The 24,246-nt window shown below is 45.2% G+C and overlaps 1 protein-coding gene across 18 annotated transcripts in view; it reads left to right on the top strand.

Annotated features, from left to right (window-relative positions):
* Window positions 1-6,237: 6,237 nt before the first annotated feature.
* TCF7L2 (transcription factor 7 like 2) overlaps window positions 6,238-24,246 on the top strand; it is a 189,608-nt gene continuing 171,599 nt past the window's right edge. For 10 of the 18 annotated variants that reach the window (XM_045568113.1, XM_045568109.1, XM_045568112.1 and 7 more), the window contains exons 1-3: window positions 6,238-6,966; window positions 7,221-7,287; window positions 7,482-7,606. In XM_045568113.1, the coding sequence (XP_045424069.1) occupies window positions 6,778-6,966; window positions 7,221-7,287; window positions 7,482-7,606 (381 nt within the window). In that variant the 5' untranslated portion in view covers window positions 6,238-6,777. Of the gene's footprint in view, window positions 6,967-7,220; window positions 7,288-7,481; window positions 7,607-19,467; window positions 19,537-24,246 lie in introns of all 18 variants that reach the window. The other 8 variants (XM_045568111.1, XM_045568103.1, XM_045568104.1 and 5 more) reach the window with 1 other exon arrangement.

Genomic DNA, 24,246 nt, shown 5'->3' with positions numbered 1-24,246 from the left:
GAATGCTGTTGACATCTTGGAGCATATCCTTCCAAATATTTTCAATGAGCAATTACACATTTTTTAAAAAAAGAACTCTACCGTACATGCTCTTTTGCAATCAGCAATGATGTAACATGAATAGCCAGAAGATCACGTTAGCAAGATGCTTTTTCTGTAAAGGAGTATGTGAGGTTCCTTCAGAGAGTACTGAAAGACATCATGATCAGATCCTTCCCTTAGAAATATCCCATGTGGCTTTCAGGTAGGGTCATTACCTTTGTTGTTGGGGGGTGGGGATGGGATCTGGGGCCTGGCAGGGCTGGGAGGGTCTCACTCCAGCCCCTGATGAACTCTGGCTGGAAGGAGAAGGGGAGTGGTGGGACCCTGGAGGCCCCTTCAGGTTCTTCCCAGCCCAGGACTTGGGTTTCTTTAGGAGCAGAGGCCTTTGCAGGGTGAGTGCAATACTAGCATCCGTGAGCTGTCAGCAGGCCGTGCAGAACCTAGGCCATCCTTGGAAAGCGTGGGAGAATCAGCGTGTGGGGACACAGGCATAGAGAAAGACCATGTTTCTGTGGGAGGGGCACCTGTGTTTCTTATGGGGTTTTGGGGTCATTATAAGCTCTCACTCTCAGCATCCTGGAACCTTTAAGAAATAACGATTAATGCTTTCCCTCCCGCTCTAGGTATTTACAGTGTGCCCTCAGGCTATCAAGAAACGGAGTTTGCTAAAAATGACAGTCAATGGAAGCCTCTCTCCTTGCTGCTGAACCCTGCGCTGCAGGCGGCTGTCTATACTGAGATCCAAGCTCAGGCCGGACCCCAGAACTCGTTCATTTAACCTTCTTTCCTTTCCCCATCCAAATAAGCAGAAACACAATCCACGCATACCAATTTGGAATTTGGAATTTACAGAAACACTTGGGATTCTGCAAGGGAGGCAGGAGAGTTGCTGATTCTAATCCAGTCTCTGGTGATTTGATCAATGTAGATTTAGTCCTATCTCCAAAGAGATTGGGGCCAATGCTGCTGTGACTTCCTAGGGGGACCAAGCCTGAAACCTTCACACTCTGGACCTAGGGGTTTCTTGGATCCCTGGCCTCCTCCATCCCATGATGCTTTTGGCCAGAGCTGGTGTGTCAGCCCACACCTAGAAAAATTACAAGGGGAACAATGGCATTGTCCTTTTCTGAAATTTCACCTCCTCTGCCCCTTGAACAGACATAAGCCACCTTATGAGGTTGCTCAATGCTAGCTGACATCCTCTCTGCCTCAGTTTAAAGTGCCCTTGTTTTTGTGGCAGATGCTTTGGTTTCCATCACATTTGGAACATAGCAAAGGGCTTGAGTGGGCAAAGATGCCCTGTAATACAGGATGTAGTCATTGAAGCTATTATAAAAAAAAAAAGGAAAGAAAAAACCTCAGGCATTTTAATATGTTAAATATACACCCAATTATTAATTCTAAAGACTTCTACAAATCAACCTAGATGAAACTTTTTTCACCTTTTTCCTGCCTTTTTCCCCCTTCTCAGAAACATTTAGACCTACCCTATGGCAATGACTATCGGGAAGTCTCTGCCCTGTATATCAGGGTAGCACAAATAATTCAGCATAAAGCAGCCCAGTTCCTGTAGCCTGGCATTAGGATAAGTATATCTTAAGAAAGTTCTTATGCAGACTTGGCTTCAGGCAATAAAACGTCATAGACGTATAACTGTAGCGAGTGAAATTTCTAGGGAGCAAATTAGGCTGAAAACATGTTCTAGAGACGGCTAGAAAGGAATCATACACCACCCCAAAATAAGGCAAGTTATGCAGTAAATGTTTCATTTATTGGCCTTCTTCCATTACTATTAGGGTTAAAAGACATCTTGTCAATAAGAAAAGTATATTTATGGAGGACTGATGTCTTTCAGAAAGGTGTTCCTGTCACAAATGCCTATAGCAGTAGTAATCATCTTATGAAGGCAGGCGATGAAACCCTGAACAAATGCATACATCTCCCCATTAACCCTTGGATCATCAGGCATTATTGTCACTTTATTACCTGGGCCTGTTATTAGCTGAAACAAGTTGATCAAGCCAGGCACTTCAGAAAAATGTCAGAACAGAAGAGTGTTCCTCAGGGTTTCAAGAGCAGGGTGTGTGCCTTTCCAAGTCCCTTGATGGAATCACTGGGGGGGCGGGGAAAGGATGCTTGTGAAGTGGGTACTTTTGCCTACCCCTTCCTCCTGCTAAAACTGAAAACTCTTGGGTGTCCAATTTTTAATGTTCCTATGTTGGCTAAGGGAGTAGCTTTCCTCAAGGTCCAAATAAGGAACCATCACCCACGCAGAACAAAAAGCAAACAGAAAATCTCACAGTGGAATCAGGACTTTGGCTTCTAAACATTTCCCCATTTTATAGCTTCCTTATGTTTTCAGATTCTTTTTTTGGCTTCCCTCAGCACACTCCCTGCATAGATAAGTCCAACACAGTGGGTAACAGATCATCCATCTTGGAGCCCGGATCTTTAAAGAGAAATCATACAGGAACACAAATACACACACCCACACATGTACATATCACTGCCAAGGGTAATTTAGTAGAATCTTGCCAAGTGATTGGGGGAGCTGAATATGGCTGTCAACATGTATTCCCCACCTCTGGTAAATCTAGCAAACTATCCTTGTTTTTCCTGAATTCTAAAGCCAAGCTTTCAATATGGTTTGTCTTTGCTGGTGTGCCATGAATCTCTTAGCTATGACTGGGGTATAGGGAAGAACTACGGACTCATGGACTCTTTGAATATTAAAAAGAACCTAAGAAAATATCTAGTCCAACCACCTCACCCCCCAGGTGAGACAAGACAAAAGGGCCACAGGTAACATGGCTATGGCCAGCCTATTTCTGCAGTCCCCACATTCACGTGTTTCAGTGGGCACCTAACACTCCACCGAAACTCCCCCATGGGGAAACAGCACCTGAAAAGTGACTTATATAATCTGTAACTCCCTTTGCACACTCATTGGTAGGGATGAACAAGGAAGTACCCCTGGAAGAGGTAACCTACTCACTTAAGTTTTAAGGTAAAAGGCAGATATCAATACATATACACAGAAAAAGATTTAATCGAACGAAGGCTGGGAACTGTGGGTAAGAAAACAGAGAAACAAAGAAACTGAAGGGCAGTGGAGGAAGAGGAGGAGGGGAAGGTTAGGGAGGCTGAGGGACAGGTACTTATAGTTTGGGACCTAGCTGGTCCCAGGAACAGGCTCCAAGGGATGAGGGCACAGCTTCTCCCCCATGCCACCCTCCTTCCAGTCTGCAAAGGCCATGGTGGCAAAATCTCCTGGCTCAGGCTAAAGTCAGATCTGGTCTGGTTTCCTGTGTTTTTAGAATCTCTGTCATTTGGGCAGAACTCTTGGTCCCATAAACCAGGAGTCATCAGTATCTAGAGAGAGAAGTTGCCTCAACACTTGGACACAAGCCAACTGTTGTGTAAAATTTCATACCAAATCTATAAATTACACATCCACAATTGTGGGCCAACCTGACTTTTTTTTGGAATATTGTATCACCTCGCTTCTTGCCAATTGCAGTTCCAATTTCGTCCCCCTTCCCCTCCTCAATTCAAGCATCACCTGAAGCCCTTCTAGAGACTCAGGGGTATTGACTGCCTGAGATCTTGCTGGTCTACTCATGCCTTTTTATGGCACTAAGCATTGAAATTAGATGTGGCACATGTGCTATCATAGAATAACTTTTAATTGCTTAATTAAATCAGAGATTTAAGGAAGGAAAGATTCAAGAGTTCTCTTTGAATGAGAAAAATAAGGATATGCCAAAATGGATGAGGTTACTAATCATTGGAAGAAAGCCTCTTAGTATTTACATATGATAAAAATGCAGACCAGTACATTAAAAACAGTAAGTACACTTTTAAAAATTTCAATTCAGTATATTTATGAGCTTTTATTATACAGGTAGTCCTATAAAGGACATAGAAGACCTCATTATACCACTTAATTCAAATCAGGGTTAGATTAAAAAAAAAACCCACCACACAGGACAAAGAAATTGCCATAAAATTGAGTTACTATAAATGTGTTCCAGTTTAAGTAAATAAGCCCCTAAAACAGGCCTTAGGAAAAGTCTACACTGTATATAGACAGACTTAGGCACACCAGGTATACAGGTGACAATTAGCAAGTGTGTAAAGCAATGGTCATTTCGCTAAATGTCTAAATCTAAAGGTGACCAAATGAAAAGACCTAAAAAAGGAAACTGTTAAATCCATTTGTACATGGATTTAACAGTGAAGCATTTCATTCTTCATGTTTTTACTTGGTGTCTTGAAATAATCCCCTTTCTGTCTCCACTCTCCCTCTTAGACACTGCGCCCGCCTTATTTATTTATGAAGTCTGAAGGTTAGTCCTACCTGCTGAGACTAATTAGCCCTGTGCTTTGTATCCTATGCAATCCTGTCTGATTAAATGTACACATTTGTTTTACTTCTTTTTAGGTTCCTTCTCACTCTACTTCTGATTTTCTGATTAATATTAAAGTTTGGAGTTACAGTGATTCTCCTCTTGCCCCCCCAACCCATTTTTATTTTGCCTGCATCTTGTTCTTTAGTGTGCAAATGTGGTTGTGAATTTTTTCCAGTGCTGGGGAATTCGTTGGCCTTGTCAATCTCAGCATCATTATTTTTAGTAGTCTTCTTTCTGAGACCTTAGCCTATAAAACAGTTTTGCTGAAACCCCAAACTCTCTAAATATTACATGGTAAATTTGCTTTCTTTTGGAAACCTAGGTGCTGGTGGGCCAGCTGAAGACTAGGTGAGATTTTTAAAGGAAAGGTGGGGTAACAGTACATCATGGACCGTAGACCAGCACTGCTCCTAATAGGCAATTTGCTAATTCTTATTGATTTATTTTTTTTTCTGGTTCTTTTTGTACCCTTTGCATGTTGTAGTGTCCGGCAGTCCACTGCTCATTGGGTATTTGCAAGAAAATGAACGTTCTTCCTTCATCACTCAGAACTGCGTTTTGGGAGGTGGGCCTTTTCCCTTTAACATAATTCTGTTCCCCATTTTGTAGCAAATCAATCTGCTCCCGCCTGGGGTTCCAACCTAAAAGTCAACAAATACCTGCCTCACACCCCAGGTTTCCCGTCTCCTCGGGGGAGGTCTTCAGCATGGGCTTGGTTAGCAATTTCCTGCCAGAGCCATGTACATCTTGATTATTTGGTCAGTCTTTTGGAGGATTTCATTTCAGACCCCCTTCAAGAAAGGCTCCAGCCCAACTGATCCAGGGGTTGGTGAACTTTCAGTTTTATTTTCCCCAGCGGTGTTAACGCCCAAACTTTTCACCTCCAAAGTCAGAAAGGACTTTGAATCCTAGCTCATTTCCTACCACCTCCAACGTCAGTTAAAGAGAAAAAAAAAAAAACAAAAAACAAAAAACACCACTCTACATTTAAAAGAATCATATATATTTTCTTAAGGATATTTTTAATGCCCATGACAAACACTACAGTATTTGATTGTTTTTTGGATAAAAAGTCATCTTGGCATATTTACCCTAGTGGGACTTAACATTTAATGAAATGATTCACTATTAATAAACAAAAAAAGGGAGGAGGGAGGCCTCGTGGGTCACTAGTTTCTTTCACTGTGAGATGACCAGGAACTTTGCCCAGCCCTTCACTTCCCCAAGCTCTCAGAAAGTGGAGGGCTGATCTTTCCTTTTGACCACTTCTGTTACAGCCCGCCCAAGGGTGGCCGATTTCGCTGCTGGATTAACCACGAAGCACCCCCCGTCCTTTCCCACAGCACTTCCCTCCTTTTCCCCTTCCTTGAGACTTATTTCTAATATTTCTAAAGTGCACTTTTTCTGGGCCTCTCCGCATCCCCGCCCCCCAAGTGGGCTTTCCTTCCGCCTTCCGCGGCTCGGATTCCTGGCTCCGGCGGTCGCCACCCCCTTCCCCTCCTCTCCCACTCCGCATTGTCTTTCTGAAACCGCCCCCCTCCCGGAGCGAGTCCCCGCACCCTCGCCCCGACTCCCGGGCTCGCTCGCACTGCGCGCAGGCCGCTCCCCCTGCACACTCCTCCCTTCGCTCCCCTCCCTGCCCGCCCCTCTCCTCCTGCTCCTCTCCCTCCTCCCTCTCCCGGCGCCCTAAAGGATCATTGTTAGCCGCCCCCGCCCCGCCCACCCCGGCTGTTTATTTATGCACACGTCACCGGGCAGGCCCCGCCCCCCGGCATCTCATTAAGGCGAGTGTGTTCCTCTCGCCCTGTCAATAATCTCCGCTCCCAGACTACTCCGTTCCTCCGGATTTCGATCCCCCTTTTTCTATCTGTCAATCAGCGCCGCCTTTGAACTGAAAAGCTCTCAGTCTAACTTCAACTCACTCAAATCCGAGCGGCACGAGCACCTCCTGTATCTTCGGCTTCCCCCCCCTTTGCTCTTTATATCTGACTTCTTGTTGTTGTTGGTGTTTTTTTTTTTACCCCCCTTTTTTATTTATTATTTTTTTGCACATTGATCGGATCCTTGGGAACGAGAGAAAAAAGAAACCCAAACTCACGCGTGCAGAAGATCTCCCCCCCTTCCCCTCCCCTCCTCCCTCTTTTCCCCTCCCCAGGAGAAAAAGACCCCCAAGCAGAAAAAAAAAAGTTCACCTTGGACTCGTCTTTTTCTTGCAATATTTTTTTGGGGGGGGGGCCAAAACTTTTTGGGGGTGATTTTTTTTTTTTTGGCTTTTCTTCCTCCTTCATTTTTCTTCCAAAATTGCTGCTGGTGGGTGAAAAAAATGCCGCAGCTGAACGGCGGTGGAGGGGATGACCTAGGCGCCAACGACGAACTGATCTCCTTCAAAGACGAGGGCGAGCAGGAGGAGAAGAGCTCCGAAAACTCCTCGGCAGAGAGGGATTTAGCTGATGTCAAATCGTCTCTAGTCAATGAATCAGAAACGAATCAAAACAGCTCCTCCGATTCCGAGGTAGGAAAAGCCCCCCGGGCTGGTGGGGTATTTTGTCTATTTCCTGGGCTCGGCGACCGTCGCCGAGAGGGGAGAAACCGGGGCTGGGGGCGGCGGCGGGCCCAGCGGGCGGCGGGTGCGTGCGGGGCCACCATGGCAAAAACTTGTGACCCTGTTTTCTCTTTCCCCCCACCCCGCTGACTCTTTCTCCCCCTTCTCCCCCCGCTGCCTGGCGTTTGCCCCCTCGCCCTCCCCTCTTCCACCCCTCCGGGAAGGCGGAAAGACGGCCTCCACCTCGCTCCGAAAGTTTCCGAGATAAATCCCGGGAAAGTTTGGAAGAAGGTGAGTACGCCCCGCGCGCCCCCCGCCGCCCCCCGGGCCGGCCGCCCCGCGCGCCCCGGCCCCGCGCCCCGCTCGGCCCGGCCGTGCGCCGGCCCTGCCGGGGCGCCCGGCCCCGCGGGGCACTTTCTAAAAAGTTTCTTCTCTCTCCCGCTCCGCGCGGCCGTCGCCGTCCCCTCGCCGCCCCGCCATGTTAGCGGCCAAGAGGCAAGATGGAGGGCTCTTTAAGGGGCCACCGTATCCCGGCTACCCCTTCATCATGATCCCCGACCTGACGAGCCCCTACCTCCCCAACGGATCGCTCTCGCCCACCGCCCGAACCGTAAGTGCCTCCGCGCGCGGCCCCCGCCCGCTGCCCGCCCGCCCGGCCCCGCATGCGGCCCCTGCCCTGCCCCCTCCCCGCCCCCCCCGCCTCCTCCCTCCCTCCCCTCCCCCGCTCGTGGCCCAGGCAGCCCGAAACTCTCCAAACTTTTCTGCCTTTTGTGGACTGGATTTGTTTGCACTTCGCCATGTTCTTGCTTTCAGTTTGCTGCCTCGTGATGTTGGGGAGACCTTTCTTTCCAAGCAGGGCTTTGTTGGGGGGGGGAAATAAACCCGAAGAACTTTTTTTTTTTGCGCTGATTCCCCCTCCCCCTTTGGTGGTGGTGGTGGTGGTTTCTTCACCCTGGGAAGATGACTGTGTGGCTCTTTCTTTGCTCCCTCTCTCCCTCTCCCTCTCTCTCTTCCTTCCCTCTTTGGCGTCTTGGGCTTTCCCCGGTTAACCCCTTGGCTGCCGCTGCCGGGCACTGAGCGGCTGGGCTGCGCCCGGCGCGCGGGTAGAGAGTGGATTTTCCTCCAGGCGCTGGACTTGAGAGCTGGCGAGCGCGCAGAGCCGGGGGCCCTGCAGAGGCGCCTCGGCTTTCTCTTTCGGGCTGCTGTTTATTTAGCTTTCTAGTGGCGGTCACTGGCCCTCGGCCCTCCTTCTCCCTTTCCCTGGAAGGTCAAACTTCCCAGACTCGTCCCACCGCAAACTTGGGGGCTCTAAGGCGACCTTTTCTTTGGCAGCCCCGCAGGGCCGCGAGCGCCCTAGGCGCCGTGGCGGGCTTGGCGTCCGGCGCACTGGCTGCGGGCTCTCTCGGGCCTCGCGGGGCGGCAGGGCTATGCGGGGCGGGGAGGCCCTTGTGGCCCGGGTTCTTGGTTTGTGTGCAGCTGGATGGCCTCTTCCGAGCGGACTTGATGTGTTTCTAGGGAATTTTGGCGCCTTGGGGTGTATAGCGGGGGCTGCGCTCGCCAGCTTCCGAGTAGGCCCTGAGTGGGCCCTGGGGGGGGGGGTCAGAGACCAGGGTGTGCGGGCTCAAGGGGGTGCAGGGGGGCGAGGGAGGCCAGGGGCGCCCCTCCCTTAAGGGAGTGGGCCGCTGATTGCCGGCCACCCAACTTTGGGGGCCCCAGGGCGGCGCGGGGTGCCAGGCTCCAGGGGCGCTTGCTGCAGCGAGCGTCCCGCGCCCACCCCTGACATTTGTTAATACGGCTCATCCCTGCACCCCACCGGCCCCTGCCCCCTGCCCTCATCCTGAACCCCCTCCTCCCCATCTCTCCCTCCCTCTGAAAAGCATGATTACAGTCTCTGGACGCAAGACGTGTTTGTGCCCGGCTTCCCGGGATTGTCATTTTGCACCTTCTCTGGTTTGGTCCCTTACCCCTTATTTACACACACTACTTTTGTTTTTTCTTTTTCGGTAACTCGAGATAGTAATTTGAAATAATGCATCCACTGTTCAGCAGCCGTGGATTCGGTGCTAATGGCCGAGGGCTTGCAGGACGGGAGTCGATCAGATCTACAAGTGTTTTTAAGCATTAAAATATTAACTATCAGGTTTGACTTGTTTTTTGGGCCCTGGCAAAATGGCAAGAGCATGCTAGACCGGTCACTCTTTATGGCTAGGAAAGAGAAATAATTGTTCCCCCCTCCCCCCCAGCGCCCAGGCTTCTGCATGCTTGGGAGGCTGTGAGCGGTTCGGCCCGACCCTCTCCTGCAGGGCCAGCTCGGCCAGGCTGCTGGGGCCGGGCTCCGGGCTTGCAGCTGTAGGGGAAGCACAGTCCGCTTACTTTGTGTTTTTCTTGGGAGCTTACGGGGCATCTTAAACGGGACTGTTCGGCTCAGAAGCGGAGTGTTGGTGTACTAACAAACCCGACCAAGCAACATTCCAAAGAAACCCTGAGAATTTCTCCCTCTCCTCCCCTCCCTCCCATACGAAGGAAAGCTCCGTACTATTATTTTAAAATCCACTTAGCCATCGAAAAGGCCATCTGAATATTGAGCTTTGATGGCGGGCTTGCTGGTTTTCCTGACTCTGTTCAAACTCGCTGTCTGACGCTGGCGGTCTTGCCGTCCCTTCTTCTACAACTTGAGCGGTTGTGTTGTGCTGTAATTAGGAAACAGGGAAATTCTTAAAGGCAAATAAATGATTTCCTGGTGCGAAAAGGAAGGCTCCCAAGGATCCGTCCCCTTTGTGGGCATTATAGGAATAGAGGGCGTCTAGTTATTTTAATTGTGGACGTAGCGGGTGGCCTTGTGCTGTGACATCAGATTGAGTCTGAGAAGACGTTTCTGAACTCAGTAGGCAGTTTTAGTATTTACATGTCAAACACCAGCGGACATCTTTGTGTACACTGCCCCTTCCTCCTTCCTCTCTGTTACCTGGGTTAGATTATGTGCTCCAAAATTAAAGTTATTTATTTAGGCTGGTCAGCAGAGCCATGGAAATGAGGTTGGTAGGCTGTTGTGTGTCACTTCTGACGTCCTGGATCAGAGAGCCAGCTTGCAATTCCAGATTTGATACAGCTGCCGGAGGAATCTATAGGCAAGACAGCAGTCTTTCTACGCTCATCTGAAATCCTTAGTGCCTTACAGGGTCTGTTTTTGAGGGCGAGGTGTAAAGACAAATTAGCTGTATGCTTTATTCTTTTTCGGTTTCTCCTTGGTGGTGGTGCGTTTTGCTACATTTTCTGTTACTTACGACTGTACCTGTAAGCAGCTGCATCCTTTGCTTTTTGCAAACTCTCTGGAACCCTGATTTCTGCTTTTCTATTTAAGAATGGAAAGAATTAAGGAGTATCATTAAATCAGCTTACGATGAATAATACATTATCTCAAAAATAATGCTTTAATTGCTGAAGACGCCATAAAGCTTGATAGTAATAATTTTATTTTAAAACGACAAGGATTTCTGCATAACATTAATTTAGTCTTTGATACATTAATAGGAATGGCTTTTAGAAAGACAGATTCAGATACAAAAATGCATTAAGGAGTGATGTCCTTAAGTAGACAAGAAGTGTTAGAACTGCAAATATTAGAATTGTGGTAACATTTGTGTACTAAAGGTAAGAATACTGCAACCATATTAAAGTTGAGAGGAAAAAGTAGTTTTACGGTTCTTTTTCCTTCCTGGCAAACAAATAGGAATATAGTGGTTGAAATTCCAGTTAGGTTTGAAATTCCATTTTAAGAGTTTGGCTCTTATAGCCCTTGCATTTTCTTTTATCCAAAGTTATTTGCTTTGCAGCTGAGCTATATGCTACTAGGTTGAACAGATAAATAAGCAGCATCTTGAATTGGACAGATAAATAAGCAGCACTTGGAATCCAGCATTTAAAGGAAACCAAGAGGGGCCTATTCACTGGGGTTTTATTTAGCCGGGCAACTTCTCTTTCTGGTTTGTGAAAATGGATGTTTTCTCCTCACTCAAACAACATAATCCTTTCTAATACAAAAGATTTAGACCTTGGAGTGTGAAGGGTTAATGGTGGTCCCTCCCTGTTGTTCTCCCACCCCCCACCTCACTCCTGATTGTTTTGACAACACTTTTCAAAGTGTGACATTCCAAGCCCCTACATAACAATGTAATATTACTGTAATTACACAGGTCATTACATTTTAAATAGAGAACAATAAAATGCTTATCGTCCTGAAAAAGAACAGGTGTTCTTGCCCTTCTTTGGTATTTATGCTAATTGTTTTTCATCTCCTTCAGAAATATTTATGGCGAGCCTGTTTAGATTTCAATCTCAATGCAACAGTATTAATTCCACGCTAATCTTTATAGGTTGTGGTTTAATGTCTGCAGTATGGATTATGTGGTCAGCATTCACCCAATAAGTCATATCTTAATGATTATAAATTTAATATGCCAGCGCTTTCCAGTTTGTTGATATTGAAGCTTTCTGAAACCCCAGAAACAAACTCTTAGGCAGTTGGGAGCCAGTGCTTATCTGGAAAAAGTGTTTTTGGAAACTTTTGACTGCTTAAAGGAAGTAGCTTTGACTGATGCTCCCTATCTCTGATTGAGAAAAGATTTTGAGGAAAACAATCCCCGGTCTTGCTAGGACTGTTTTACTTTGATTTTAATTTTGCTGATAGGGATTTCATTTAGAGTCACTGCTGGAACTTGGTGAGCTTTCTATTTCTTAGCAAGCTGTGAAAAAGTTACAGGAAGGTTTCCGGGCCCTTGCTGATCAAGAATGCTGTTCTGTTTGCGGCGTTGGATCACTGCAGTTCTGCACGCCATTAAAAAAAATATTTGCTTTAGAGAACTAGCATTTTAATAGTTGCACCAGGGGCTGCCCTTTTAAAGATTATAGTAGAAGTCTTTCCAGGTTTTGAATGCCTCCTTACATCCCATGAGGTGCCTGGGTGTGTGCAAAAAGTGCCTAGGTTTCTTGGTGCAACTTCTCTAACACACGCACAGTGGGTAAACTAGACGGTATCTAAGAGGATTTTACATTTTGTCAGAGGTTTCACAACAGGGGCCCCTGAATCACATTAAAAATGCACTGCAGAGAAGGGACAGCTGCAGATTTTTGTGTGGACGCGTGTTTCTGGACCATGACTAAAACTCCGAGGACCTTTTCCCCAGCTGTCTGGAAGTTATGTGGAAGTTGGTTTATTGGCAGTTAAGTATGAGACAACCTGGATTTAGCAAATACTCTCTCCGACACAGGAAGTAGATGACATTATATTGGGGGGAGGGAGGAGACTTCAGGCAAGGAGTGATTTACACTTTTTTTTTTTTTTTAAATCATGGCTTTGCCAAATAAATAAGCACTTTCCAAGGAAGTAGGTGTAAGCTTTTTAGTCTTTGAGTGGAATTAGATAATATCTTTGACTGCATTTATAACTCTTTTGAGGTGACACATTTCAAAGTTTCGCAAAGGAGGGTGAACCAAATTCTTGAGGGTTTTATTTTTGAAGGGATGTGTGATGTGGGCGTCTGAGTTTCTTCTGGGAGTGAATATTGGCAACTGTGTAAGTAAATCTTCAACTCTGACTTATAATTGAGCACATTTGTGAAGGAAATGGTTAATTTTACAACCAAAGGCAAACTTGCACCTCGACAGTTCTGCTGAAAGAAATGTGCCCCAGTCCTTTGCTGGCAAGCACGCCACCGGGTCATAAATCCACAGGCTTTATTTACAGCCCATAACACTTATGAATGTTAAGATATTTGACGCCACGTTGGCCTTATAATATTCAAGGTCCACAGACATTGGCAGTAGCTCAAATTTCTCTCACTAATTATAAGCAATGAGATGGGAGGGGAGAGCGCAACGCAAATGCTGCTTCCCCCCCTTCCATTAACCCCCCCATCTGAGTTTACTGAGACAGACAGCTCCCCTCCTTAGGCAGCTGACTTGTACTTCTCCTCTAGGCTATTGTTATACACATTTATAAAGAGCACTTTCAGGAATGGAAATTCAATGGGGGGCTCTGCACCAATGCCTTTTTCTAAAGCAAAGTTGCTGTAGGTGTTTGCATCTTTCCCTCTTCTGCTTTCTCCCTTTTCTTTTTCCTTTCTCTCTTCTTTCTTAATCTCCCCCTCCCCAGCCCCTGCTTTTTTTTTTTTTTTTTTTGAGATTACGTTGCCTATATTGTGCATTTTTCCCAGAATACTTAAAGAAACCTGATATGGGAGACTGCTCTTTAATTTATATGATGTTCCACTCAGCTGGAAGGTAAAATATACACATTGCGTAGTGCGCTGGTTAACATGAGAGTTTCAGAAACGTGAGGTGGGGTGAGGAGAGTTGATTAAAAGAATTTAATAGATGAGGGGGGAAAAATCCAGGTTTACTTTGGGGATTGGAGGGAAAAATGCCCTGGTATCTGGGGGAGGAGGCAGAGAAAAGTATCCAGAGGAGGTGAAATAAATGCTTGAGCAAGAAAGATTAGGAAAGTGTGAGAAGAGAGGACCAAGACTGGAGCTTGGGGGAATTGAAATTGGGGATTGGAAGCTGCTTTGCGGGGGAGATGGGGGTACCATGGGAGGGCCTGTTAGAAAGGATATTGCTTTGCTCTGCAGATTGGTTCCAATTCCCTGGTCACCCAAGGTGTTCTATCTAGCAACAGATAGGTTTCACATCAGTTACCGTGTAAGCACCCGGGGCTGGGGAGACTGGGTGGGGCATTGTCTGTGGCTGAGACCCTGGTGTGAGAGAGGAATTGTCCTGCCGATTTTAATTTATGTTTAAAAAGTGGGCAGTTCTGGTGTGTGTGTATTGCAAACTGAACAGGCTGTAAAAGGGGGAAAGTGTGGGATTCCGAGACGACCGCTGAGCGGCATGGGGAAGTGATGGCTCTGTCATTTCTGGCTGGATGTTTCCCTTCATCCATCCCAAACTTAAAGACCCAGGCCGAAAGGTTTGCCTTTCTAATCAATGGAATGCAGAAACTTACTAGCCCTCAGGGATAGATGTGAATCCCTAAACAGCTCATTACAAAGATGGGGCTGTGGGATCTTTGAACGGGTTATCAGCCGCGGTGTTCTTGCTTTTCCCAAGATAGGTTTTTCTTCCTTAGGCACATCTGATTTCGGGCTGGTAATTCGGCCCGTTATATTTTATTCCTTTTGTTATGAAGTAGCTCCCAAACAGTTCGGTCTGCACAGGAAGGAATGCATAGGAGTGGGATCAGTTCTGAAGGAGTTAAAATTGCTCCCTAAAGTTTGGCATCATGAAAATAAATCTGAGGCCTGGTAGGCATTAGCAGGGCACAGCACATTTACAGAGCTTAATTAGTAGGAACTGTAATTGTTCATGGTCTGCCAGAAGAAGTAATGTTCAGGAAAAGTGGAGTCCCTCTCTTGCAGTCTTCAGTTTGAAACCGATAAATCACTTGCATATTTGTGTAGTGATTCAAATGGAGCTAGGACCTCTCCCATCCCAACATGTGGTAAATTGTAAAGTCAATGAATTGCAGATGTAGGCTACAGTGAGATTCTCTTAGACAATGCAGAATGAATGGGAAAGAGTGATGCTATAAATATTTACTGAGAAGATAACTAGATTCCTTCGTGCTGGGCCAATTATGATGTACTAAATATATTAGTAAAATGTTTAAAAAATCGAGAGGATTTGTGTGGGTCGGTTTGTTCTGGAAAGTGAAATAAAAAGCACTATGTTATTGTCGTGTCAGTTTTATTAAGCCTGAATCACAATGGCATACCCACGGAAGGACACATGAAACCCACATTAATGCAAATTAATTCGTTATGAGTTGCAGCACTGTGACTGCTAAATGGAGTAATGATGGGGCATCATTTTAAGAGTGTTAGTGTAGCAACTTTTAATGAAAAATACTGTTAGGAACATGTCTTAGCACTTCAGCCCACGTGTTTTTATATATGCTAGAAATATCTTTTGTACAAGAGCAGGAAACTTGATTCACTTAATTTTTTCCCCAAACAGTTTAAGAACTTTAATTATGTTTTAATGTTGAAAGAAAAGCATCTAGTTTTTCTCAAAAATCAACCCAGAAATACCTGTCACTGTAACCAAATTCAACCTCAATTTTTCTTTTTTTGCAAGAGATTGCAGCACAAAGTGGAAAAACAATGAATGTGGCATCCCCCCATAGACCTATAGATAAAACTTTCTTGAAGCGATTTTTCCCCTGTTTTTTTCTTCTTAGAGGATTTTGGTCTCAGGCAATGTTGCAAGTCAATACTTCTTTCCCCAAATGTGAGTAGGTGGATATGTATGGAAGCTGTAAAAGTTAATGATCGTTCTCTGACTCATAGCTGATGGTTTCAGGTTGAGGAAAAGAAAAATTAATGAGGGTAAATAGATATTTGATGGAACATTGAGACAGTGGGTGAGATTGTTCTTGTCTAAAGGCGTGCATTTTATTGCAGCAGAATTTCTGAGGGAGAATGCCAGGAAGGAAAAGGAGATGCCATTGTTAAGTTGTTTTAGGATAGTACAAATGTTCAGTGTCTAGATCTTTGCAGGAATGTTTAAACTTGAGTACCTACCAGTCAATGCTGGTTTTGCCTTCCCTCTTGAAGTTGGAGGCCCCCTTGGCACTTTTCCATAAGGGTAGGCAGTTACCCAAAGTCTTGGTTAAAAGTTTATTTCCCATTAAACGTAGGAGGCTTTCAGCATAGGATGGGGGCTGGGGGCTGTGCACATAATGGTCTGTAGTTGCTGCCTCGGCCCCCAAAATGACTAATGACCTAAGAAAAGGTCTTAGATACACTAAAAAAAGTCTTTTAAGCTAATGACATGGAAATTAGACTTAAAGTCTATAGTCTTGGTAGTAACTACAGGGTAACAAGGAAAGTGGGACAAAAAACCCCAAACCTCTTCAGAAATGGATTGGTTTTTTTATATATGTATATGAAAGAGAAAGCCAGGTGATTCGTAAAACCGAAAATAAAGTAAATGCTCCATCTTTTCCCAATTTAGCAGAATTGAGTAGACATCAAAAATTAATGTTCATCATGTTGGAAGTTAACTTAGTGCTGGAAAAACCAACATCAGGTTCCAATTTTTTTAGTTGTCTTTGAGGATGATATTCCTGTGGTTGAACAAAGCTGTTTCCGCTTCCTCCTACCTCTGCATATCTCTGATGTCTTGTATCTGAAACGCCAAATTTAGAGCCCGTAGTAGTGCTTAGAAATAAAACGAGAGCAATGAAGATATGCTAGTAATAAGGGAAGCGGTTAATCGTAAAATGTTGGTCTTTAAATTGCTGAAGAATTTCGCAAGCCTGTGCTGAGAACTGCCAAGTCTTCTTGGTTCTTCCTCTGGACAAGTGAGGGCCAGGGCATCTGGGGGTGGGAGAGTTGGGGGTGGGCTTGACTACTGTAAACAGGCATCCCGGAGGGGAAGGATTAATTTTGTTGTTCAGGGGAAGCAATGAAAAGTACCTTGGAGTTCTCATTTGGTGACTCTCCTGGGCACTCTGGGGAGGGAGGCACCATGTGGACGGTGTGGCGCATGCCCAGGTCACAGAAGCCACATTTGCTGCATGAGGACGTGCTCCTGAAGTGCTCCCAGGGGGTGATTCTTAAACTCAGATATGCCTGAGTCCTCTTGTCTTGGATCTGTTAACCTCCCCATATCTTCCAAAACACAAAGGGTCAACCATCTCTTCTTCTCTCCTTCCTTATATCTTCTAGAGAGAGATAAATGATCAGTTTAGAGTGCCAAGTGTTTACTGGGTAGTTGTACTTTGCCTCAAAAATCTAGACTATACTGAATGAGGCATCTTTGTGTTTTACGGGCAAGGAAAAAGCAGTGGAAGTGTGCATTTTAGAAAAGTGTATTTGGGAAAAGAGGAGGTGAAAACTTAAAGGAGAAACAAGAAAATTTTAAGTTCTTGTTGCTGTAGCTGGAGGAAGTGTAGCTTGGAAATCTCTCCAAACACAATGGTTACTGGGTGGGAGTAAAGATCTCACATAGACCCAGAATAAGCTGCTTGTGCTGGGTGTGTTTGTGAGCTGGTTGAGGCTTTTCTGTGTTGCTGGACACCTGAGGGAAGTTACATTGCTTGGGGGGTGTTAGAATGGCGTGTGTGTGTGTGTGTGTGTGTGTGTGTGTGTGTGTGTGTGTGTGAGAGAGAGAGAGAGAGAGAGAGAGAGAGAGAGAGAGAGAGAGAGAGAGAGAGAGAGAGAAGATAAAATAAAATTAACTTTGTCCTGCATGTTGGTTTCTCTGCCAGAGTCTTCAGGAACTTGCAGCTGCATTTTTACTATGTTAGTTGCAACATTCTCTCTAGGACTGTTGGTGTTCTTTGGGTGATGATGAAGGCAAGGATTAAGAACGGAACTGGACAAGTGAAAATTGAATTTGGAATAGCCACAGTCTCATTAATTTATTCATAAGGCTGTGACTATATGAATTTTTTTTCCACAGCATTTCCTTAGATATCAGGTGTCCATTCAATTTTAATTGACGATATAAGATTCCTGTGGTTACCCTGAGTACAGATTGCCTAGGGCTGCGCAGGGTTTGTGGGAAGAATAGCTTGGACAAGTTTCCATTAAGCTCTGAATCAGGCAATTGGAAAAGAGGAGAATAAAACCGGCTGAAAAGAGAGGGACAAGTTGTTAGTGTTGCCTACTCTGCTTAGAAGGGAGAACCCTCCTCTCAGACAAGAGCTACTCTCCAGCCAAGAATTTCAAACTCGCAGAGAAACCTGTCCCAGGCACAGAAGTTGTTTTAACATGATGCAGAATTGTCACAGTAATTAGTGCAATCTCCCTTTTACTGACGGCAGCTCTTACAAAAAGGAGAGGGGGACAAAGGGTTCAAATTCATCTTTCTTTTTCAGCGATTCACTTTAGATGAACTGCTTCTGAGTGTGTTTGGGGGGGCTGTGTGCGTGTGGGACAGATCTTCAGTTGTTTTAGGGGAGAGTGGTTTTTTATTCTGCTTTGACGGATATGGGGATTTTTTTTTTTTTTGGCCCACCTTTTGGTGCCCTCTGTTAATTCTGATTAATATTCTGTTCGGAGCAAGCAGAGTTTTATATATATATTTTTGTTTGTTTGTTTATTTGGAACAGATAAAACAAACTCTTTTTGTTTTTTTTATTTGGCCCACTGTTTCCTAAAATGGATACTTAGAGCCTTATCCCGTGAGCAATATGGATTTAGACTTTTTTATTTGATTACTTCTGTGTTGTGTTTATTTGGAATTAGTTCAAAAGTTCTTATGTGAATTTCCTTTTTTATTTAAAAGAAAAACAACAAAAAACCCATTGTATGTGGACTGAATGATTTTTCTTCCAGGGAGCAAGATACAAACTATTTGGGTCTGAAACTCGCTTGCAGGCTAAATCAGGCTTTGTTCTAGTCACACAGAAGTGTTCTGGAGATAGTAATAGTATAGTAGTGGTAGTAATAGCAATAGTTTGTTACAATAATACAGACCTGTGTTTGGAGATGCAGCTGATTTGCCTACTGCAAGCAGGGGAATGGGCAGCGATTTCACAGCAATGTATTTTTAGATAATTGTTGAGATCCTTTAGTGATCGTTGTTTATACAGTAAATCACCAGATGCTGTTTGTTTTCCCAATTTGTAGGATTCCAAGATTAGCAAGTATTACTTGGGAAAATGAGACTTTGGTGAGGCATCCTGGTACTCCTTTCTGTGTGGGTTACCTGCCGCGTTGCTGGGTGGTCCAGCCTTGTGCTGGGGAGAGTCTGAGTAAACCAGGGACTTAACATTTGCTCAGTTGCCCACTAAGAGGTGCTCCTCAGAAAACTGGTGGCTCTTTGGCAGTGCTTGGCTCCCTCTTTGGGGAAGTGTGGATTACTAGAGTGCAGGCTACAGAGATGTCCTGGGACAGACAGCTTAGTCATTGTGAAAGAATGTATAAGGCATTGGGTGGCCCCTGAATTCTGTCTGACACATTTGTTTTCCCAGACATAGAATCGTGTTTCAGAGCCAGGGCCCAGTTATTAGAAATATAAGGTGCGGGACGGAGGGGCTTATACTTTTTGCCGTCTTGTGTCTTCTCACAACCCTTTCTCTCGTCATCTTCCCTCTCGCCTACGTGTCGCAATTCTGATGACTTTTTGCAGCACACAGTTAATTTTTCTCTAGCAACCTGCTCAGCACACTGGCTTCCTTTATGTCTTCGTGGGCATCCGTCTTTCCTTTTCATGTCATCGATTCTCTCTCCTGGCCACCCCCTCCCCCATTTGCTTATTGAATAGGCGCTTATTTATTTTTTTTAACTTTACCTTAGATTGTTATGATCATCTTATCCATAGCAACAAATAAAGTACAGGTCTTGATTGAATGCCAAGGCTGCAGTTCAATCTAGAAAGGTTTGTCTGCTATTCATAAACTGCTTAAGATGTTTTCTTGTAGTTTGTGACATAAGCAGAACGCTTTGATTTGGTTTCTTTCTACAGCTCCATTTTCAGTCCGGCAGCACACATTACTCTGCGTACAAAATGATTGAACACCAGATTGCAATTCAGGTAGGAAATGCAAGAGATTCTGAAGCTTGAATTGTCAATATGTAGGTCTCTTGTGTCTTTTATTCTCTGCCCCTTCCCCCAACTGAGATCATGGTGGTGGCGGTGGCGGTGGTGGTGGTTGTGGTGGTGGTTGACTCACTCGGGGAGGTGGGAAGCAATGAAGAAAGAGAAGCCGGAGAAATGTTGCCAAAGTGGTTTAGAGTTAAGGAGAGAAAGAGAAGCCTGTGCTTATTATTTAGAGTTTCTTGGTCAGGCCTAATGGTCACACAGACCCCAGCCCGGCTACTACTTTTTGCTTAGGGAGGGATCTTGAACTGGGAGTAAAACGGGGCAACCAAATGTGAATGGGAAGGATTAAACAGGGAGGTGGGAGCAGAGGCCGTGTGACAGCCAGAGAGTTGTTTCCGGTGGATCAAAATCACGTTAAGTGGTGCTAAGAATATCACTTTTGACCTGGTCGTCCTGAAATGTTGATTTCTCTTGGACCTGTTGATATATGACACTAAAAGTGCTGGAAGGGAAAGGCGACAGATCCCAGCTTCTGATGAGTGTCCTGTTTCCTGCTCACGTAGTACTTCCATTCTTTTAAATCCAAAGGCTAAACAAATCATGGACTAATATAGACTCGGAGCTGAACTGATGCCAGCAGAATGCAATAGAGGAGGGAGAGCAGACTAATGCGATTTTCGTCTGTCTGCCTGGCCTCCCGAGGATGGTTGCACCTCATGGTGTAACTAGTGGTACCCAAACTTCTTGAGTGTTCTGGTTTAACCCTTTGAAGGGAGTCCCTTGACTTTTGTTGTAGTGTTAAAGTCTGGCATGAGGGTCTTCTCTTCTTAGCAAGTTGATGTTGGTTTGTTAGATCATTTGCGTTATTCCACGACACCCTTTCTGGTTGAGAGCCCTTGCAGGCAGACAACGTGTGTGTGTGTGTGTGTGTGTGTGTGTGTGTGTGTGTGTGTGTGTGTGTGTGTGTGTGGTCTTACCAAGCTCCAGCCAGACTGCACCTTTGTAGCTCTGCCATTTCAAATCTGCATCCTCCTCCATAAGACTTTCAAATAGCCATTTGCCCCAGGTGAACTGAATCATTCCACCGGTGAAAACCATGAGTCAGCAGACATTTTTATTTGGTGGATTCCTAGGGGTTTTGTACTCATTTCAAGGCTGCGGCAACTTATTTTAAAAGCATTTGATTACTTCTGCAGTTGTGCTGCTGATCTTCTTGTGTGTTTTAGGGGGACAGTGTGAGTCTTGGTTTTACTCCTCCACCCCCGGCTGTCTTCAAGACTGGTGTGTTGCTGCTGCAGTTGTTCTTGTTGGCACGTTGCCTCTTGGGCACCTCCTCCTTTTGGTTTGAATGGCATAGTTTCTTGCTCCCAGAAAGTGGTTTAGATGCAGGGCTTGGTTAAAGAACAAGCCCAAACCCTAACTCTTGATGAATGGGTGGATGGACGGACAATATCCTGAGGCCTACTACATCTCATTCCTGTTGCCTGGGGTGTGGGAATTGTAGAGGTTGAATAGGATAGTGATCCTTATCTTGGTGTGGAAAGGCTGGCTGGGGCCATGTCACTGGGAGACCAGCCCAGCCCAGACCAGCTGTTGTATCTTTACACCCATGGCTGAAGTGCCCCTTGTTAGGCCTAGCAGTTCGTCTTTCTCCAACCACCTGGCACGGTGCAGGCCATGTGAAGCTCTTTCTCAGGAGGAAGATGGAGTAAATTACAGAGCTCATTGTTTGGAGGACTGAAGCCATTACTATTCCTCCATGAACAGGTAGTATTGTTCTCTCCTGCTTCTATTTGCTAAGGCTTGATGCCCATGTGGGCAAACAGAGAGACATTTTATTAGAGGCCCCAGCACCATGCTTGCAGTGTTCATTCTCCCTCAATCTCTGCTAGACCCGCACGGGGCCAAGCCAAGTGGCATCTAGCTGTAATTTTAGTTGGATCATCAAAGGATAAATGGCAAAAAACAAAAGGAGCAAAGGGAAAAAAAGAGGAGACCTCAGACAAAATGAAGTTGTTCCCAAAGTGTGCTGGGCAGCTCAGCAGCCGAGGGGGGCCAGGTGGGGTAAGGGGAGAGGGTGGCACTGCTCTGGTATAGTGCAGAGCAGACATTTTCGCTCCATTCTGCAATTTAAGGCTCAACGGTTGTTGGGGCAGAATTTTGTTCCCCAGAAATATAAAACTGTTGAACGTTAATAAATACTATATTTCAGTAGAGGCTGAGGCTTGTTGCTCTCCTAAGCTATAGCCTAAAATAACCTTAAGTAGTGTGACACCTCGCATCGCATGTGATTCGTACCCTTTCGCCTTCCCATCCCTCCTGTAATCTGAGGACTGAGCTATGTTCACGGTTTATATGAATGGTCTCCGAGTGATTCTGTAGACACGTCCCGTTCTGGTAAAAGGTTTGGACACATCAGTTCTATGTTGGGATCTTTCCAACTTTTGGCAGTCTCCTAGCTCCTCTCCATTTTGAAAAGACAAGAGTAACACAAATGGCCACTTTCTCTCAAAATGGATAGTGCTAATAGAACTAGAATGAAAATGAAAAGACCTTTTAGAAAGGACATAGTTATTTAATTCTACTGACTTTTAAAAAGTTTCATTGAAGTAAAGTTTAAACACAGCAAAGTATGCAGATTTTCAGCAGAGAGGTGGGTAAAGTTGAACATCCATGAAACCGTCACCCAGATCAATATATAGAACGTGGTTGGAATACGTTTTCTGTGAAGGATCAGATGGTAAATATTTTAGGCTTTTCGGGCCATACAGTCTCTATTGACTGTTGACCTCCTACAGTTGACCCTTGAACAATATGGGTTTGAGCTGTGCAGGTCCACTTATAGGTGGATTTTCTTCTGTCTCTGCCACCCCTGAGACAGCAAGACTAGTGCCTCCTCTTCTTCTCCTCAGCCCGCTCAACCTGAAGACCATGACAAAGACCTTTATGATGATCCACTTCCACTTAATGAATAGTAAATATATTTTCTCTTCCTTATAATTTCCTTAATAACTTTTCTTTTTTTAAGAGACAGGGTCTCACTCTGTCACCCAGGCTGGAGTGCAGTGGCGCAGTTATAGCTCACTGTAACCTTGGACTCCTGGGCTCAAGTGGTCCTCCTGCCTCAGCCTCCCAAAGTGCTGGGATTACAGGCATGAGCCACCATGCCTAGCCCTTAATAACATTTTCTTTTCTCTAGCTTACTTGATTGTAAGAATATAGTGTATAATGCATATAACATACAAAATATGTGTTAATTTTATTTATTGGTAAGGCTTCTGATCAATAGTAGGCTGTTAGTAGTTCAGTTTTCGGGGAGTCAAAAAGTTATACTTGGATTTTCAACTGTGTAGGGGGTCAACACCCCTAACCCTTGAGTTGTTCAGGAGTCAGCTGTACACAACTCTGCTATTTGTGGTTCAAAATCAACCAAAGGGGGTGGGGGGGGCAAGGTCAATATACATAACCTAAACTTTTGTACCCCCACAATATGCTGAAATAAGAATAAAAAAAAAAATCAACCAAAGGTAAACCTAAAGGATTATGTGTAGCCATGTCCCAATAAAAAACTTAAAAAGCCAAAAAACAAAAAACAGGCAGTGGCTGGATTTGACCCCACAGGCTGTAGTTTGCTGACTTCCGATAAAGAACTCCCCAGGTGTCTCCCTGGTTCCCCTCTCTTCGCAGTTATCCGGCTTCTTCCTCTCTCCTCTGCCTTCACTGAAAATTCTCACCATCAGTTAGTGTTATCTATCACATCACCATGGGTTAGTTTTGCTATTTTTTGGCTTCATGTAAATGGGAACCTATAGAATATACTGTTTCATGTCCAGCCTCACTCGGCATTATGTCTGTGAGTTTCCCCCGTGTTATCGTGGGTAGCGGTGGTTTGCACTTTTTCACTGCCATGTAGCATTCCACGTGTGAATGTGCCCCGGTGCTTTCGTCCTGTCTATGTTGCTGGATGTTTGGATTGCTTCCAATTTTTTGCTATTGTGAGTAAAGCTCTAGTAACATTCTCAGATGGGTCTTTTGGGGGAATATATGTTTCCATTTCTGTTGTTTATACACCAGGAGTGGACTTGGAGAGAGGCAGGGGATGGGGTATATTTAGCTTCGCGTTGACCTTCTGAGGGAGACTTGAACACTGGCCTTGGAGTGTTGTTGTTGCAGTGTACCAGCATAGTAGTTCTCAGGTATGTGAACGATACGTGTAGAGGAGCACTAAAATTACCTAGGTGTAATCAGAGGCCAGTTTTGCTCAGCTCAGGTACAGGCCCCTTCAGGCAGTGGTTTGGCCTCTGGCCCCAGCTCCTAAGAACTCCTCCCGGCATCTCCATTAGTGGGGAAGAGGCCTGGCAGGCTGAATTCAGAGAGGTGGACGCAAATAGGATTGTGTGAAAGCAAAGCTGCCCCCCAGGAATGCCCTGCAAGTGACTGCAGATGAACGTGTTGGCATCTCTTCCAGCTCCCAGTACTCCAGCCCCAGGATCAGTGTGGTAAGGAAGGTCAAGACCCACAGAAGATGTTTCCCTTGATTTTCAGAAGGGCTACTTCAAAACCAATTAAGCCTTTGTTTTAAGAGTATTTCGGCCAAAGGTTGATGTTTTAACACTGAGTCAGATGTGATTTAGGAAAAAACTCCACATGCAGCAAAAACAAACTGTGTGTAGACCTTTCTTGGTTGTTTTTCTTTTAAGA

This window comes from Lemur catta, chromosome 14 (genome assembly GCF_020740605.2).
Source record: "Lemur catta isolate mLemCat1 chromosome 14, mLemCat1.pri, whole genome shotgun sequence".
In the NCBI taxonomy this organism is placed as follows: domain Eukaryota; kingdom Metazoa; phylum Chordata; class Mammalia; order Primates; family Lemuridae; genus Lemur; species Lemur catta.
Note: the sequence above shows the minus strand (reverse complement) of the source record. Positions and strands in the feature narration are given on the sequence as shown.